At 35.8% G+C, this 16,264-nt stretch overlaps 1 protein-coding gene and 1 non-coding gene across 2 annotated transcripts; one reads left to right on the forward strand and one right to left on the reverse strand.

The window, feature by feature from the left end:
* Positions 1 to 972: 972 nt before the first annotated feature.
* LOC105277762 lies at positions 973 to 15,510 on the reverse strand. The gene is made up of 12 exons (XM_011336367.3): positions 14,672 to 15,510; positions 13,659 to 13,817; positions 12,023 to 12,187; positions 11,421 to 11,591; positions 11,197 to 11,305; positions 10,872 to 11,025; positions 10,529 to 10,655; positions 9,826 to 9,999; positions 9,246 to 9,557; positions 8,074 to 8,255; positions 1,560 to 1,795; positions 973 to 1,159 (listed from the first exon to the last, which is right to left on the reverse strand). The coding sequence occupies exons 1-12, from the start codon at positions 14,772 to 14,774 to the stop codon at positions 973 to 975; spliced, it is 2,079 nt and encodes a 692-aa protein (XP_011334669.2). The 5' UTR covers positions 14,775 to 15,510.
* A 348-nt stretch (positions 15,511 to 15,858) lies between these two features.
* Positions 15,859 to 15,930, forward strand: Trnat-cgu. Its single transcript has one exon. It is a non-coding gene; the product is annotated as a tRNA-Thr (tRNA).
* Positions 15,931 to 16,264: the final 334 nt, after the last annotated feature.

The following is a 16,264-nucleotide window of genomic DNA, read 5'->3' on the forward strand; positions in this document are numbered from 1 at the left end:
ACAACTTCTTTGATTACTTATTGCTAGATAATGTCGTCATCCTTGTATCGAAAATCTTGATGACCTGACTGAGACTCAACATGATGCGTTTTTGGCTGTTTTTGGAGCCTCGAGGTAAGGAAAAAGAGAAAAACAAGGAGATCAGATGATCGGTATACTGTGAACTGTACTCATTGGATTTACCAGCCGCTGTAAACAAACATCAGAGAAATCAAATCAAAAGAGGTTCTTTAAACGCACACAAGCTACGTATCATGTCTCGAACGCACACAGTTGTGTGCGTCACGAGACCATTCCCTCCATATGCTAGAAATGCTAACGGGGTGAGAATCTAGCATCTATGCTTCTATGTCGTAATAATAACAGGGTGAATGCATCGTTTGTGGCCATTGCGCCTATTTTGGCCATCTTCGTCATTTATTAAGATTTTCTAAGTTAGGGTTGACTGTAGTGCGCAGCAATTTATATAAAATTGTGTAAGATATATTTATATATTCATTTCGCGATTGCTGCGCACTACAGCCAACCCTATAACTTAGAAAATCTTAATAAATGACGAAGATGGCCAAAATAGGCGCAATGGCCACAAACGGTGCATTCACCCTATCACAATAATGAAAATATCAAAAAATTCAGCTGAAACAATATTCAACAAATTTGGAAATCGTTTTAAATTATCTGTGAAATCTAATTAAAATGTGATAATTTTAGATCTAAATAAAAAGCTACTATAATAAATACTATAATATAATATATAAATACTATAATAAATAAAATTATAAAATGATTATATAAATCAAATTATTATTTATATCTAAGTAAAATTATTATTAAATAGGATTATTTTCAACAATTTCTTCTCTCAGATAGACGTTATGTAAATTTTGCTGGAATTGCGGAGACACGATCGTAGTTTTTAATGATGTAATAACAAGAAGTTGTCAAGAGGAGTAGAACAACCACCGGCTTTCCTTACCCATAAGAAGGGTCTGGTTGCGACCAGACTGGTGCACTGTACTCGATGTGCGGTTTATAAACGGGTTTCGGGATGAACTTCTCAATGTAGACGGGCTTCTCCACGTATTCCACATATTTCACCGGCGGCGGCGAAAGGTAGACGTGATGCACTTCCGGCGCGCTGTAGTAACCGGCTTTATAACTGAAAGTGAAATGGGAAAAGTTTAGAAAAACTTACTAAATCTATTAAACAGATTGTTAAATGGATTATTTTCTGAATTTCAATCTGAATGTGGCATCTATGTACGTTCAAGCAACCTTTGTGACGTCTAACAATATTTAAATTTCGGAGATTTTAAAAAGAAATATTTTGTTTTATAACAGTACTTGATAAATTACAAAAAGCTATAAAAATCACTCTAGTTACTCTACCAGATTTCCAAAATATCAAACTAGCGCCAAACGTGTCCCATATATGCAGCAAAATTATTTATGAAAAGGAAGAGACATGATATTGATTGGGAAGCTTTCTTGTTCAAAAATGTCACAACAATCAGCGTGTTAAGCTCATAAAAAGATTATGCAAACCGCAGATTTTTTACCCTTTCGCGACGCCAAGGCCGAAGCCAAGGAGCCCAGCGCCGAGCAGCTTCTTCTTCAAGAACAGCGTTCTCTTTTCCCTGGTATGCACTGCACCACCATCAACCTGATCTTCGATAGCGAGACCCCCGAGATTCGGCGACAGTTGGTTCTGTTGGACAGCATCTTCCGCCGCTGCTCTCAACATGAGGAAACAGCAACAGACGGTGACGATGATGAAGACAGTGCCGCTATGCATCTGCTCTCGACGAACGATTTGCATTAATATCGCATTTGCATGCACCGACCATTCTCTTCGGCAAAGTAGCGATATTTACGCGCAGCCAGTAAAAAAGCAAGTAGCCAGTAAAAATTTACGACAGCGATACGGAGAGAGAGAGAGAGAGAGAAAGAGAGAAACAAGATTTTCCATTCAAGAAATGAATGACAAAAAAACAAGAGAGACATTTGGAGGAATTGAGGCTGTAATTGAAATTAGTTGATGTCCGACTTAATTCGCTCGCCAATTAAATTCTGTAATATATTTCTTATATATAAACTCTATTTCATTTTTATGCTTGGAAAGTTATGTCTTCAACCACTAGACTGTCGCTTAATGACACGCGAGTTTCCGTAAAGTGCTCCATCACCTATACAGGGGTAACGGTTTTAATAACTAAACTAAACTTAACTAAAAATGATTTTATTAACTCTTCGACATAGTGAATAAAAATAAAATAAATCATTTGTATAATATACATAATGTAAAAGACAACATTATACTGTCATGGACTCGAAATTAATCGTCCTAAAGCCGACGTTAAGTCGCCTCTGTTCGCTCGAACTGGACAGTTCAAGGATATTCATAGTCTGTTTTTGTATCAAGGCTGTTTTAAATATGATCTTATGATATTTATTAGCCAATCAGACAGTTATATTATCTACAAGATATACAGATTTATATTACCTAAAAGATATACTTAAAACTATCTCGTTAGAAGAATAAATCATGAATACTGCCCTAATAGTTATGTTAACATAATGAGTGAAAATGATGGAATAGGTAAAACGCGTGATTCTAATTACTAAAATGCATAACGCAGTCTACATTGCCCGCAAGCCCAATATTTAGCCGACGCTGCCTTGTAATGAAAGGGTAAATCTCATTAAGCAATGGTAATAAACGCGCCACACACACACACACACACACACACGCGCGCGCGCGGCGATTCATTTCCCCGAGAAGCCGGAAACCGCGCTTAATATCGATAGGGAAAGTGAAGTTCCTCGTGCGCGATTTCCTCAGAATCCCGTTCGAGAAACCGGTTCCGGCGGCGCTTACCTTGCGTCCTCAGTAAGACACGATAGGAGTTACGGTGATGACCCACCGAGGAGAAAGAAACCCGAATACTGTGACTTTGATCGAGGGAATCGTTCGATTTTATACCGAGTTGCCCGCGCGGTCGCAATTCCGGAATTGCCCCCTACCGCTGCGCCAAGTTGGGAGAAGGGCGAACAGAGGCGGCTTGACATCGGTTTTAGGACGATTAAACCTATTGTGACACCCGGGAAGCATTGTTGCACACGTTGCGATGCGAGCTTCCTCTGCCAGAATTGCACAGCTCGACTTTGTGTGCCATTCGACGTGAATCGTCAAATGGAACTCCCCCGTGGGAACCTCCGTGAAGCCTTTCGAGCGATTTCTTCGGACGAGGAAACAAATTAATCTAATTCGTTTGCTTGAAAAGTAGTTTTTTTACGTACGGTCGAAGCACGACTTCAATTCTTGCTTGTTATGTTAATTAGGATCCACTATAGCCGAATCGGCACGCGAAATATTAATTTGAACTTCTTGGAATTTTATTCAAACAATTTTTAATATTATTTTATTATTTGTAAGATAATGATTATAAATTTTCTGCAGAGTAAAAACAGTTCCCTTTATCTCTCTTTCTGTTCCTTATTATTCCTATACATAAAATAGTAATTTCAAATTTCCTCTGATACAAAATTCATATCCCATCACTTTCAGAATACAGCAGCAACTATCCTGAAAATCGTGTTTGGAGATATTCAACGTTTTCGGAGATTTCCGAGACTTGAGACCGGAGATCTGCTCGATTTGAAGCTAGCTAGCGTGATGGAGGAACGATCCATCATCGGCGGTCGTTTAGATAGGACATTAAACAGGAAGAACTTGGCATTCGCGCAGCAAACTCAAAGGAAAGAAAGAAACGGAAGAAGTGGAAGAGGTAATAACGAGAACACGATGCGAACATCGGATGCGAACCGATTTATCAACCCCGCGAGGTGACGGGCGGATAATGCGCCATTGTGTCGGACTGCAACAAGTAGAGCGCCGGGGGAGAGAATGGAAGAAGCGTGAGAGGAACACGTGGAGAGAGAGAGAGAAAAAGAGAGAAAGAAAGAGAAAGATTGAGGAGAAAGTGAGAAACTACGCAACGAATTTTCCACTCTTTCTTCATGATGTGCCCCTCGAGGAGTGTATTACTCGCCCCCTCCAACCATCTCCTTCCGCTCGAAACTGCCGCCTTTCGGCGAGGCACACGTGCCTCTGCCTGGCGCACGCAATCGAGCTCGTTACGTGCGCGATCTCATATACACGCGTAATCATCGACGACACGCATCGCGGCGCGTAAGCGCGTACGCGCGGAATGCGATCGACGTCGACCGAATCACAATGGGACCGTGCCCGGCCCGCAAGCATCACGTCGTTATCTGGTGCACAAGCGACGATCAGCGATTCCGGCTGTGATCGTTGACGTATAACTAGCGTGCACTTGCGTTATATCGTGTTGGCAGCGTGACAATAAAATTGATATAAACGGTCTTGCAACGCTGCAACGAAACCTGTTGTCGCGATCCGCTGGAATTGATATTAAACTTGGGATTAATAAATTATGCGGGAATAATTAAAAGCAAGACTTACGGTCGCTTCTAGCTTCACTGTTTTACGGTGATGAGTTTGCGCAGTCATTCATTTCATGTTAATTATGGTTCATTGAGAAAATCCTCTGCGATATTTTCTGATAAATAAACACATAATATTTTTAACCGACAATTGTGATCAATATTTTATCGTGAATTTTTTCTCGTTTGCCTTGCAAATGCTTTACATTTTCTTTTATTCCATAAAAATGTAAATTTTGATTAAAAAAAAGAAAAGAAAAACTTTTCTTGCTTACTCCAAAAGATCTCTTAAAGTCTAATGTAAACCTAAAATTCAACGCTGGATAGAATGGATGGGCGAGTCGACACGCGACAACAATTCGGCAATCAGCGTAGAAAGTATCTGAGAGTAAGAGCGCGCGAGCTTTCGCAAGTGAACGTGAAGCAGGCGCGAAATTTCACTTGGGACACGAAGGCCACCACGAAGTGCGGACGACGCATTTCCAATATTTTTTCGACGTCCCCCGCACGTAGGTAGGTAGGGGCGGGTGGCTCGCGACTCGCGGACTCGAAGACGTGCTTTCACGTCTCGCGGGTGCAACGCTGGGAATTGACAGGCCATTTGTGCGAGGATATTAGCATGGAAATGGAAATTCGGCTCGCGCTCTTATGGGAAAACGTTTACGCGTCGAGGCACGACTTGCCAGGACGGTGCACAACCCCTTTGTCATTTTTCAAATAGCGCCTTGAGATCATGTCTTCAGTGCACATAATTTGCGCTAGCAATCAAGTTTAAATTTGGTTTCTATTTAATATCAATATGAGTGAGAGATTAATTGTTAGAAGTTACGGATTCTGTTCTCTGCGATGGCCTTAACATAAAATTCTCTAATTAATTCGACGTTCACTTTTTGCGTAAAATATTGAAACGCGAAAAATGATTTTAGACTAAAATAATAAGAATTTTTTAATTAATTTTAATTTAAAAAAGCTTTACTTAGGTAATTGATACTGAGATAGTAAATGCCAGTGTGTTAGTTAATTTTGACTTCAATTTTATCCATTTCTACTAATTATTTTTATAATTGAACTACCTTCTCGCTCTGCTGTAAAGTAGTGGCATAAAGACGTACAAAATAATGAAGAATATTTTAGAAATTTAAGTTGTATTATTTTTTGTATAAACAGAATTTTGAATTTTATAAACAAAGACACCAAACTTATATCTCTAAATTATATCAAATGTAAAAAATCGAAAAGAAAAATATGGAACAACTTTGTGACTGCGACATTCCTGCTTCGTGATCAACCTATTCTATGTCTCTTCTGTAAATCTTCATAAAACAAATATAATAATTCGAATCAATGCATATAGCCCGCATCGGGATATGGAACATAGCCGAAACTGCGCCGTGCAGCAGGTCGACCGTGCACGTACTAAATTCGATATTCACTCTGGCTTTTGTATTCTTTCTGTACTCTCTCCCAAGAGAAAAGCGGCGTTTCACGACATCCGCAAACTTGTAAGGTTCACCACGAGAACTCCTCGCATACCGCGACTACAAAGCAGCCTCGTAAATTATTCATCTGGCCGACATTAGCTCTTTTCTGGTGCCGGCGGTACTTTTTACGAAATATGGTTGTAACAAGAAAAATCTTTCGGAAAATTTATAATGCAAAGCCTCAGGATGTGGTGCGCCGCGAATGCCGGATACGCGCGCGCCATATCCTTTGCACCTCGTACACCGCGAGATATTACGTATGACACGTAATAGTTCTCGTATAAGTATCTGAGTAGCCTGAGGAATCGTCCACCTGTCTGGCAGCTTGATTGTCTAGACGAGCTATTGGTACTACGTGCCTTGGCATACATATTTTGGCAATGACGTATTCCCGAAGTGAAATCAATCGGTGTTCCCGACGAGTGCGTGTCTGACCTTCCAAATAGTACATTGCGCAATATCGATATATTGGGCTGTTTCATTATCGAAAATTAAGTCGCACTTTTGGTAATTATTTGCGTGATAGCAAGATCCCAGATAGCAAGCGCACGTCATCTGAAGTCAATTTAAATATTCTTAACAAATATTAATCATGTTCACATGAATGATCAATATTTGACCTGCAAATTTGATCTCATTTGACCTCAAATTTTGAGTTATTCTATATTTTTCTTTTCAATTTTGCATATTTAATATAATTTAGGAATGTAAATTAATTCGGTGTCTTTGACTATAAAATACAAAATTCTGTTTATACAAAAAATAATACAACTTAAATTTCCAAAATATTCTTCATTATTTTTTACATTATTTCTTCATACCACTACTTTACAGCAAACTACTTTACTACTTTAAATAATTAGTGGAAAAATTAAAGTTAAAACTAAGACACTGGCATTTACTATCTCAGTATCAATTACCTAATTAAAGCTTTTTTTAAATTAAAATTAATTTAGTGAAAAATTTTGAAGTCAAATGAGGTGCTTGATGGTTATTATATACTTGAGTTGTTAAAATGGCATCTAATGCAAGAGAGATACAAGTTTGTTTGGCATAAGGATCCAAGGAGCATACAGGATAGGTCCGAAAGTATGGTGAGGTCCAAACAAAATGTATGCCGGAGCGGGGGGCCTCAATTGTCAAATGCCTCTGGCAGTTCTTGGGGGCCCCTCCAATCACGCGCCCGACAAGTCACGGGAGAGATTTTAGTGGATAAGAATTCTACACTTCCCTCAATTCTCCCGCCTCAGGGGGCTGAGCAGGACTTTAGAAGGTTTCCTTCCCCTTAATAAAAAAAAAGATCCAAGGACATAAAGAAGAAGTATATTATGCATAAGTTTGTTGCTTTAAATGCCTTGAAGCAAAAGTGTAATAATAAATTATAAGGAGTTCAAGGTAGAGAAATACTTTCTAAATGATGAGAACGTTTTGTACGCTCCATATCTGATGCCCGAGTTAGAAGGAAAATAATTTTAAGCATAATTTCATAAAATAATTTATTATTAATATTACATATCTCTGTTTTATGTTGAATAATAATTGTGAAAGTGTAATCTCTCTTATCTTCTTATGCATAAAATTATAAAATATATCAGATTATAAATCTTTCTTTCCAGACAATTTTTTATAAGTTTGTAGTTATAATGACTACACTGCACAAGGCAAATAATATTTAATTTTCTTTAGTAATGCAAAATTAAAGTCTCCCTTTCTCTCTTTCTTTCTCTTTGCATTTTTCTAAAACCAGCATGAACTAAAAAGTATATAATAAAAGTATATATAAAATAAGTATATATAACTTTAATATTCTAAAAAAACATGTAGTTTCTTTAAAGCAAGAAAAAGAGAACAACAATTTTGCATAAATGGAGAACAATAAAAGATTGGACGACGAAAATGCGTAAAAATAAAATACAGCTGCGATTATTTTCTGCTCGCAAAGGTTTCCTCGTAATTCCTTTGTGATTCTGTTTGTTGGTGGATTATTTAATTAGAGATTATTTAATTAGAGAATTTGATTCTACGCGGCCGTAGGAATTTCAATAAAACAAGATTACATCTCGTCGTTATCAGTGGGTCGAGCTAAATTGAAGTCAAGGATTTCGTCCGACGTTAAGAAACGCACGTCGCTATCCTCTGAGAGCGCTGAACTGCTCGTCCCTCTCTTGTAAGTTCTTCTCCTCCTGATGACGATGATGACGATCACGAGCGCGACGGAGAGCACGACCAAAGTCGCACCGGCTACGACGATGATCTCCAACTTCTCAAAGCTTCCGCCCTGTCTCACCTTTTCCGGATTGTACAGACCTGCGAATGTTTTATTTTGTCAGTAATTTTGCATAAATTTCAATATCATTCAATATCTGTAATAAAAGGTAGCCCCAAATTTCCAGTATTCGATAAAATATATATTAAAAGAATTTATTAGAATGTATAATATAGTTGGCATATTAGCAGCTTAGAAAGATTAAAAAGCAATAATTGAAAATTGTGTTGATATAATTAATTTCAACAAAACAAACGATGTTATTTATCCCAAAAGATCTCAGAATTATTCTGAACTTCTCGAAAAACGTGCGGTTTATATCGAGAACGCTTTCTCTTTAATTGCTTTCTCTGTAATCGGATTATTAGACAATAATAGAGGTAATACGTAACGGAACAAGAGAAGGACCAATTACAGAACTTGGTTATACACTTCAATGTTGCGATCCACTTCGGGCAGTTTGAGGAGACAAGTATAACTAGACCAAAGTATAACGCTAAATATAGGTTTGCCAGTTCTTGTTACGATAATTGTCACAAATTTACACAGTGTCTTCCCTTGCTGTGATTTAATCGTTTGAGTTCCTCCTGTCTCGAATGTTATCACTAATATTTTTCCCCAATTTCACGATTGCTTAAAAAAGTGCTTAAACAATCGTATGTATATACTAAATGTTCTTTTGGCTTATTGTGATATATAATTACTATAATTTCATGTTATATCTATATATTAATAATATCCTAATTATATTCATATTATAAAAGTAAAATGATAAACGAAAATAACATTTAATGTACATACAACTTTTCAATTTTTCTTTATAATTCTTTTATAATTTTCTTTTATAAAAGAAAGCATTGAGATTTTTGTTAACCAATAAAGTTCTAATTAAAAATTGACATTAATAATGAATCTACCGCAGCGCTTGTTTAAAACTTTCCACACAGAGAAATTGTCAGTGCTTGCGGTACTCGACGGCTAATATCAGAATTTTTACTTTACTTTTCCTATATGTATATTATGGATTTTACCAGATTGATCATAAAGGTCTGTGCGTTTTGTCGTTGTAGTTGTCTTCAACTCAAAAGGGGTTTCCTTAGTTTCCGGCTGCGTTGGTTTGACAGTTGTTCGTGGCAATTTCTTGGTTTGAGGTTTGATCGTTGTTTTCGCGGTAACCACCCGCTTGGGCGCCGACGTGGTCGTGTTGGGCATGCCTGGGTCGATATCATCTTTTGGATTTATCGGGAACCCTGTCAGCGTGAAGTTTCTTGACGGTGCAGTCGTGGTTTTGCTAGCCAGTGCTTTAGTGACACTGTCGGGTATTGTGTACGCAATGCTGTATCCTGCAATTGTAATTAAGTATCTTTAAAATTTTACTTTAAATAATGTTTGATAAAATAAAATCCCAAAATAAAATAGTCAACAAAGGAAAAACATGTTATAAATGCCTCGTTAACGAGACTGCCACATGTCACGGTTTCAATAACTTGAGTTTATTCAGTGACGATAGTTGATTTCGGTTTCAGGATTATCCGAATTCGTGTAATCGAATCGAATCCGATTAGATCACTGATCGACTTGCATTGACGATCGAATGTGAATCACAGTTACCTAATATACAATATTCAGCGTAATCTGGACAACACATAGAACGTTCCACACAATCGACTGTGCAAAAGCAGCTCTCCGGTCCGGTTCGTGTGTCAAAGAAAACGGAACTCTCCGTGGCGCCAAAGAAGCATCTGTCTCGACAACTCTGTTGCGAATTCACGATTTCGACTTGATCTGAAAAATACGTAAATCTTCTTTAAAGAGTATTGTACACATACAATTAAATTATATACAATTAAGAAATACTTTATTTCTTTTTCTGCAACATATTTTAAATATCGAGTTACATAAATTAATAAAATTCTCTTTTATTTAATAAACTGAATTTTTATATTTAAAAATTGTTACAATAAATTTAATCTGTTATATAATATATCCTCCATTACTAAGTACAACTTACAAGAGATAAATTAGATATCTTGAATAATGCTAATTTCTCAGAAGAAGTGATTCAGTAATTATCTAGCGGAACTCTCTCTTATTTATGAATTAATCCAATATATCTTTCAACTAAATTATATGCGAGACTTGCTGGGAGAAGAAATTAGAGTAATAAAAAGTTGAATTATGGACTGTTTTTCAGATCCTTTTAATGCTTTTTCAAAGTTTTAACAAGTATCCTACGACATTTGCCATTACCTTATTTCAAGCTACACGAATGTTTCCAAGTTTTCATGATCAAAAGATTGAGAAATAAACTTACCATAATCACTTACGGTTACACTAATAGATTCGTTTTTAACAATGCACTCGTCCCTTTGTAAAATAGCGACGTCATCTATCGCGATATCGCTCACGTAACTGGTACCTCTCACTCCTTCTATAATAATCTATAAAAAGTATTCAAAAAGTAATGCATGAGCTCTATGAGATCCCAATTGTTAACATACACAATACAATATACATTATAATAAGACTATAAATGAAAGTCTGAATTTAAATTGAAGTAAATTATTTTGAAAGGTATTACTTGAATGCTTTATTTATTTCGAAAGGTATTATTTGCACAAGCTGCATATATTGAGCATACAAATAGTAACGCATACCTGAAAGCTAGCATTACTTTTCGGTAGATCGAAAATACCGTGGAACCATTGATTCCCTTGGTTTCCACTTTTAGTAAACAGCAATTGCGACGCAGTGTCCTCTTGTTTGAAATATATGTTTAAAAAACCGATCGTGGCACCGTACATATGGTACCTGTTGGCAAATACATAAAAACAATAAAATTTATGAAATATCACTGAAAGAAATGTGCGCCTTAAAATATTACATTAATACTCATTTTATTGCAGCATAATAAATTTTAGCAACAAATTCAAGAAATTCTGAATTTATGATTCACAACACATTTCATTTTACATTAATTACCAGAACGAGAAACACCCCGATTCGGTTAACGAAGAGTTATATAGGGGTGATATGATTCTTGCCGTGTCGTTCACCAATCGGCCCGACGCCTCGATGTAGAGATAGTGTCCTGAAATGAATCAGCAAATGCGCAAATGTTTACACGACGATCGAGTTTTTTCCTCGCATTTTAATTTTAATCTAACGTCCTGACGAACGTTGATTCATACGCAGCAGATACGTGCCATCGTTTCCGGCTCCCAGAGTATGATCATGCGTCGGCCCGGTGCCGATGTGTAAACTCGGTGTCTCGAAATTATGGCGTTTCCAGTCGAAGTCGTGCAGCGGGTCCTGTTCCCACCAACATAAATCCGGATTCTCGAAATCGCATTTCGTTGGCGCGGACGCGTTCATACCTTGTCGTGCAACATTGAGAAACATTACGTTAGAACGAGCACCGCTTACGAATGATATTTGATTTGTCGCGGAAGACAAAGAGAAAGAAAAGTATCCAGGTCTTAAATAAGCTCAACTAGAGTGAAGATAGAAAAAAATAGAGTTATATGATGACTTTGTAGACTTTGTAAGATGTAACTATTAGGTGATTATGTAAGAATAAATTGATTTCGTGTTACCAAATATTGAGCAATTATATACAAAGCAATTAATTTAATTTTTTTTAATTTTCTCTGTTCAATAGCAAGATTATTTAAGCATCGCATGTTACTGGTTTTGAACATAATTATTATTTCAAGACCACGACGTGCTTTGTATGAAATAAATAATAATTGAAAGAGGAGACAACATCATCTGTTCATAACGAAGTAAAATTTGTTAGTTGTAGCACCTCGACAATAAGGGATCGTTACGTTCCATTGGCGTCCATCACAATAAATTTCTGAGCTACCAATTAGAGTATAGCCAGGTTCGCAGAAGAATACTAATATTGAGCCATTCAGTTTTTGCGCCATAAATGAGTGCGCCGGTGTAGGCGGTGCAGAGCATTTCGAACCTAAATGTCACATACAAAAGAATTAAATTATATTAACTTGCTGTTGCATTCTTTTGAATATCTATTATTATTAAAAGCATAAATTTACATAAAGAATAACTTGACACCAATGAGAGAATAGATTGCGATAAATTAATAATATAAATATTAATATTAAAATTAATATAAATAATTATACCATCGCATCTACTTATTATGACACGCGGTATATTATATCATCACGCAGCTGTCTCACACAGCTTTCGATACGTTCTAATTAGAATACTCGCGCAAGCGTCACTTTGCAGCTTGCGCGATAAAAATAAAAAAGAATTTATTAATTTTGTTCTTTTTTGTTAATTATTTGTTATTTATTTTTAATTATTTGAAAAACATGATCTCAGTGTATACAGGGTGAGGCACCTAAAACAGGCCACCTAAATATCTCGGCTGTTTGTTATTGGTGATAGAAAAAAACGTGTCAGACCAAACTTGCATGGTTTCGAGGGACACATAATTTGTTCTAAATAGTTTTTTATTAGGTGGACGCGTAGAGATCATATGAAGGTCAACTTCGTTTTTTTAAATGGTATGATATGTTTTTTTACGTACCATCTAGTAGAGCGTAAAAGATGCGCACATTGATCTACGGATCAAAATCATTCAAGGTCACTGAAGGCTAAAATTTCTAAGTGCTAGAACTTTTTTATTTCTGAGTTTACAGTATTTTCAATTTAGCAGGGAACTCTATATCAATATAAGAAATAATAATATGAACAACTCAGAACTTCTCGGAAAAGAACAAATTTCTAACGGCTAGAACTTTTTCATTTCTGAGTTTACAGTATTTTTAATAGCAGAGAACTCTAGGCAATATAAAAAATAATATCATCAACTCAGAAAAGAAAAAATTTCTAAGGGCTAGAACTTTTTAATTTCTGAATTTACGGTATTTTCAATAGCAGAGAACTCTAGGCAATATAAAGTAAATTATTTTTCCTTGTAGTTGGCCTTCAGTGACCTTAAATGATTTTGACCCGTAGATCAATATGCGCATCTTCAAACGCTCTACTAGATGGTACGTAAAAAAACATCATACCATTTAAAAAAACGAAGTTGGCCTTCATATGATCTCTACGCGTCCACCTAATAAAAAACTATTTAGAACAAATGATGTGTCCCTCGAAACCATGCAAGTTTGGTCTGACACATTTTTTTCTATCACCAATAACAAGCCGAGATATTCAGGTGGCCTGTTTTAGGTGCCTCATCCTGTATATGAGATACTTATTTCTTAAACTGTAAAATAAATTGTCATCAAACGTTGCCTGAAGAAAAATTAGTCGCTGCGGCATCCAAATAGTAACGTTCAATTAAATCTCGTTTTACAGAGTAACAGCAACAAATTCGGCAAAAATATCGGGTCACAGGGTCCATTAGCATTTTGACGATCAATTTCACCATATACTGTTACACTCACAATTTTACTTACTCACGCACACAGGAGTAGGTGTGTCCCACTGGCCACGTACGCATGTGGAATATTTGTTACCCACGAGAGTGAATCCATCCAGACAATTGAATCGTACGATTCTGCCTTTGGCCCGAACGCGAATTTTTCCGTTATTCAATCGTACTACGGGACAGCGGACTAAAAAGGGAAAACGAATATCACGAAACACCCTCCGTTAATAAGACACGTTAATTTAGATATTGATTCTCGTATCTAATATAAATCAAATTTATTCAATACAATTCAATAATGTATATAAAATAAAATTATTATATATAACATGTCTATTTTTAAATATTATGTAATGTATTAATTTATTATCTGCATTTGGTTTATTGGAATAAATGTCACTTGTTATGCAAGTGAGATAAAGTTAGCGTCACGGTATTTGTTTCCTGATATGCGCAGCAAGATTAATAACAATATTGATAAAATGAAGTAAAATGGAGCACGATAAACACGCGCATAGACATAACTGTGGCAATGGAGTATCGATTGTCGAATTTGAATTTGCAAACACCTCGCGATAAGTTGCTCGATAACATTATAATTAATTATATCAGTATAATCGTTTGTTGCTTTAATTATTAACTACTCATTTACGTATAATAAACCTTCTCGTATAAATTTTATTTATCTGTACGAGCACAAATATACATTATTATGATGCACACAATAAAAATTTCAAATGTAACACTATTATTTTTATTAAATTATCGATATGTTGTAACTAGTTCAATAAATAATATTACGTTTTTAATTGTCGCGAACTGATAAACGTTAACTGCAGAAAATTATTGGATTGACCGGAAAGTTCGTGCGAATCTATTTTACAAAATTCAAACTCAAAAAAACCTTGTATTAAGAATTCATTCGAATCAATATTACAGTTGCCAGGTATATATACGTCACAGTTACTTCACATCATCCCCATTCGAGCTGATTTCGTCGCGAAAATATATTTAATAATTATCTCGATTATTTCTGCTTACGCTGCACCTGCCAAGAACAAATGATGCATTGGCTGAAGAAGAAGACAAACAGCAACAAAATCCATGAAGTGAACTTCATCCTGGCGTGGACTGCACTCCGCATGCACTCGCGCACACACAACGCGACCGTGATTTCGCACTCTTAGATTTCGTTTTTTAAAACACTTTACGAGATATACAATATAGTTTATTCGAAATATACGTCAATTCTGTACAAACAACTCGTCTTTAAATTAAAACTAAATTCACACACGCGCGCTACCGATATTCCCAATAGTTTGGAAGCTTTACACACCTCTGCAACTACGATTGACGACAAGGTGGCTGAAACTATGCCAATTAGACCGAGAAAGATTGCGGGAGAGAATTGGACTTATTTGAGCGTGGTGAAAATATGAATGGGAACATTCGGTATTCGTCATTGCATTCGGGGCTGTTCTTGTAGCCGAGGGCGGGAACGCAGTTTCCGCTGGCATGCGAGCGATAGCTCTTTTATCGTCTTCCGGTGCTTTATCTTCGTCGTGCACGTCTCCAGGCCTTGACGAAAATCCCTGGAGATTGCATTTCGCGTGAAGTGCGTCCGGCGCCTAATCGATGCATTCCTGAAAATGTGAACTTTTCCATTCCCAAATCAGTATCTGAGATGATAATCTGTCGTTTGGTGTTTGAAAAAATTCGATTTACAAAAATTCGGTTATCGAAGAGTTCGATTATCGAAGAGTTCGGATTTATTGAACAATTGGATCATTGAAAACGAATTAGTTTCAATTTGGTATTCAAGGATCTGTTCCAACAAAATTGTTTATTAAATATTTAAATAATTAAATTTCTATGTGAAATTCTTTTATTCTTTTTCTTCAATGAAAAACTTTTTATTGTTACATTTTCACTTTTCCAACGGTCATATCTATCTATATATCTATCTATGTATATCTCATATTTATCAAGAATATTTATATAAAAATTATTACAAAACTTCTCTTATAAAAATCTTTAATTTTAATTTTTTGTATTAAATTATATTCAATCGGTTTTAACTATCAATGTAAAAAGATAAAATAATGAAAAAAAGGGAACAAATTTAAGTCTAAACAGAAGCGTAAGTTATTTTTAAGTAAGTTATTCACAAATGTATCAATAAATACATCAAAACTCTTTATACCTGTTTGAAAGACGGTAACTTTGAAGCCTCTTTAGCTCAGTGGTAGAGCACTGGTCTCGTAAACCAGGGGTCGTGAGTTCAAACCTCACAGGAGGCAGGTGATATTTTTTGCGATTGTTGTTACAAACAATATTTATATTTTTTATCTTTCTACAAATGTTTTAAAATAATTAAACATTTACCTAAGTAATTACTAATTATTTGTTAATAATTAGTAATAGTTAATAATTCATTTATTTATAAGAAACACATGTCTTTCACGAAATATTTATAATAAACGTATGTCTTTTATTAAACATTTTTATTCGCATTAATACTGGGCCGTAAAGTCCGTGCGGACATTTTAACAAAATGTAACTGCACAATTTTGTATTAAGTATAATATAAAATTTCGCGATTAAATTTTGAAAAACAATTCACACAGATTCTTT

Source organism: Ooceraea biroi, chromosome 12 (genome assembly GCF_003672135.1).
Source record: "Ooceraea biroi isolate clonal line C1 chromosome 12, Obir_v5.4, whole genome shotgun sequence".
Lineage (NCBI taxonomy): Eukaryota > Metazoa > Arthropoda > Insecta > Hymenoptera > Formicidae > Ooceraea > Ooceraea biroi.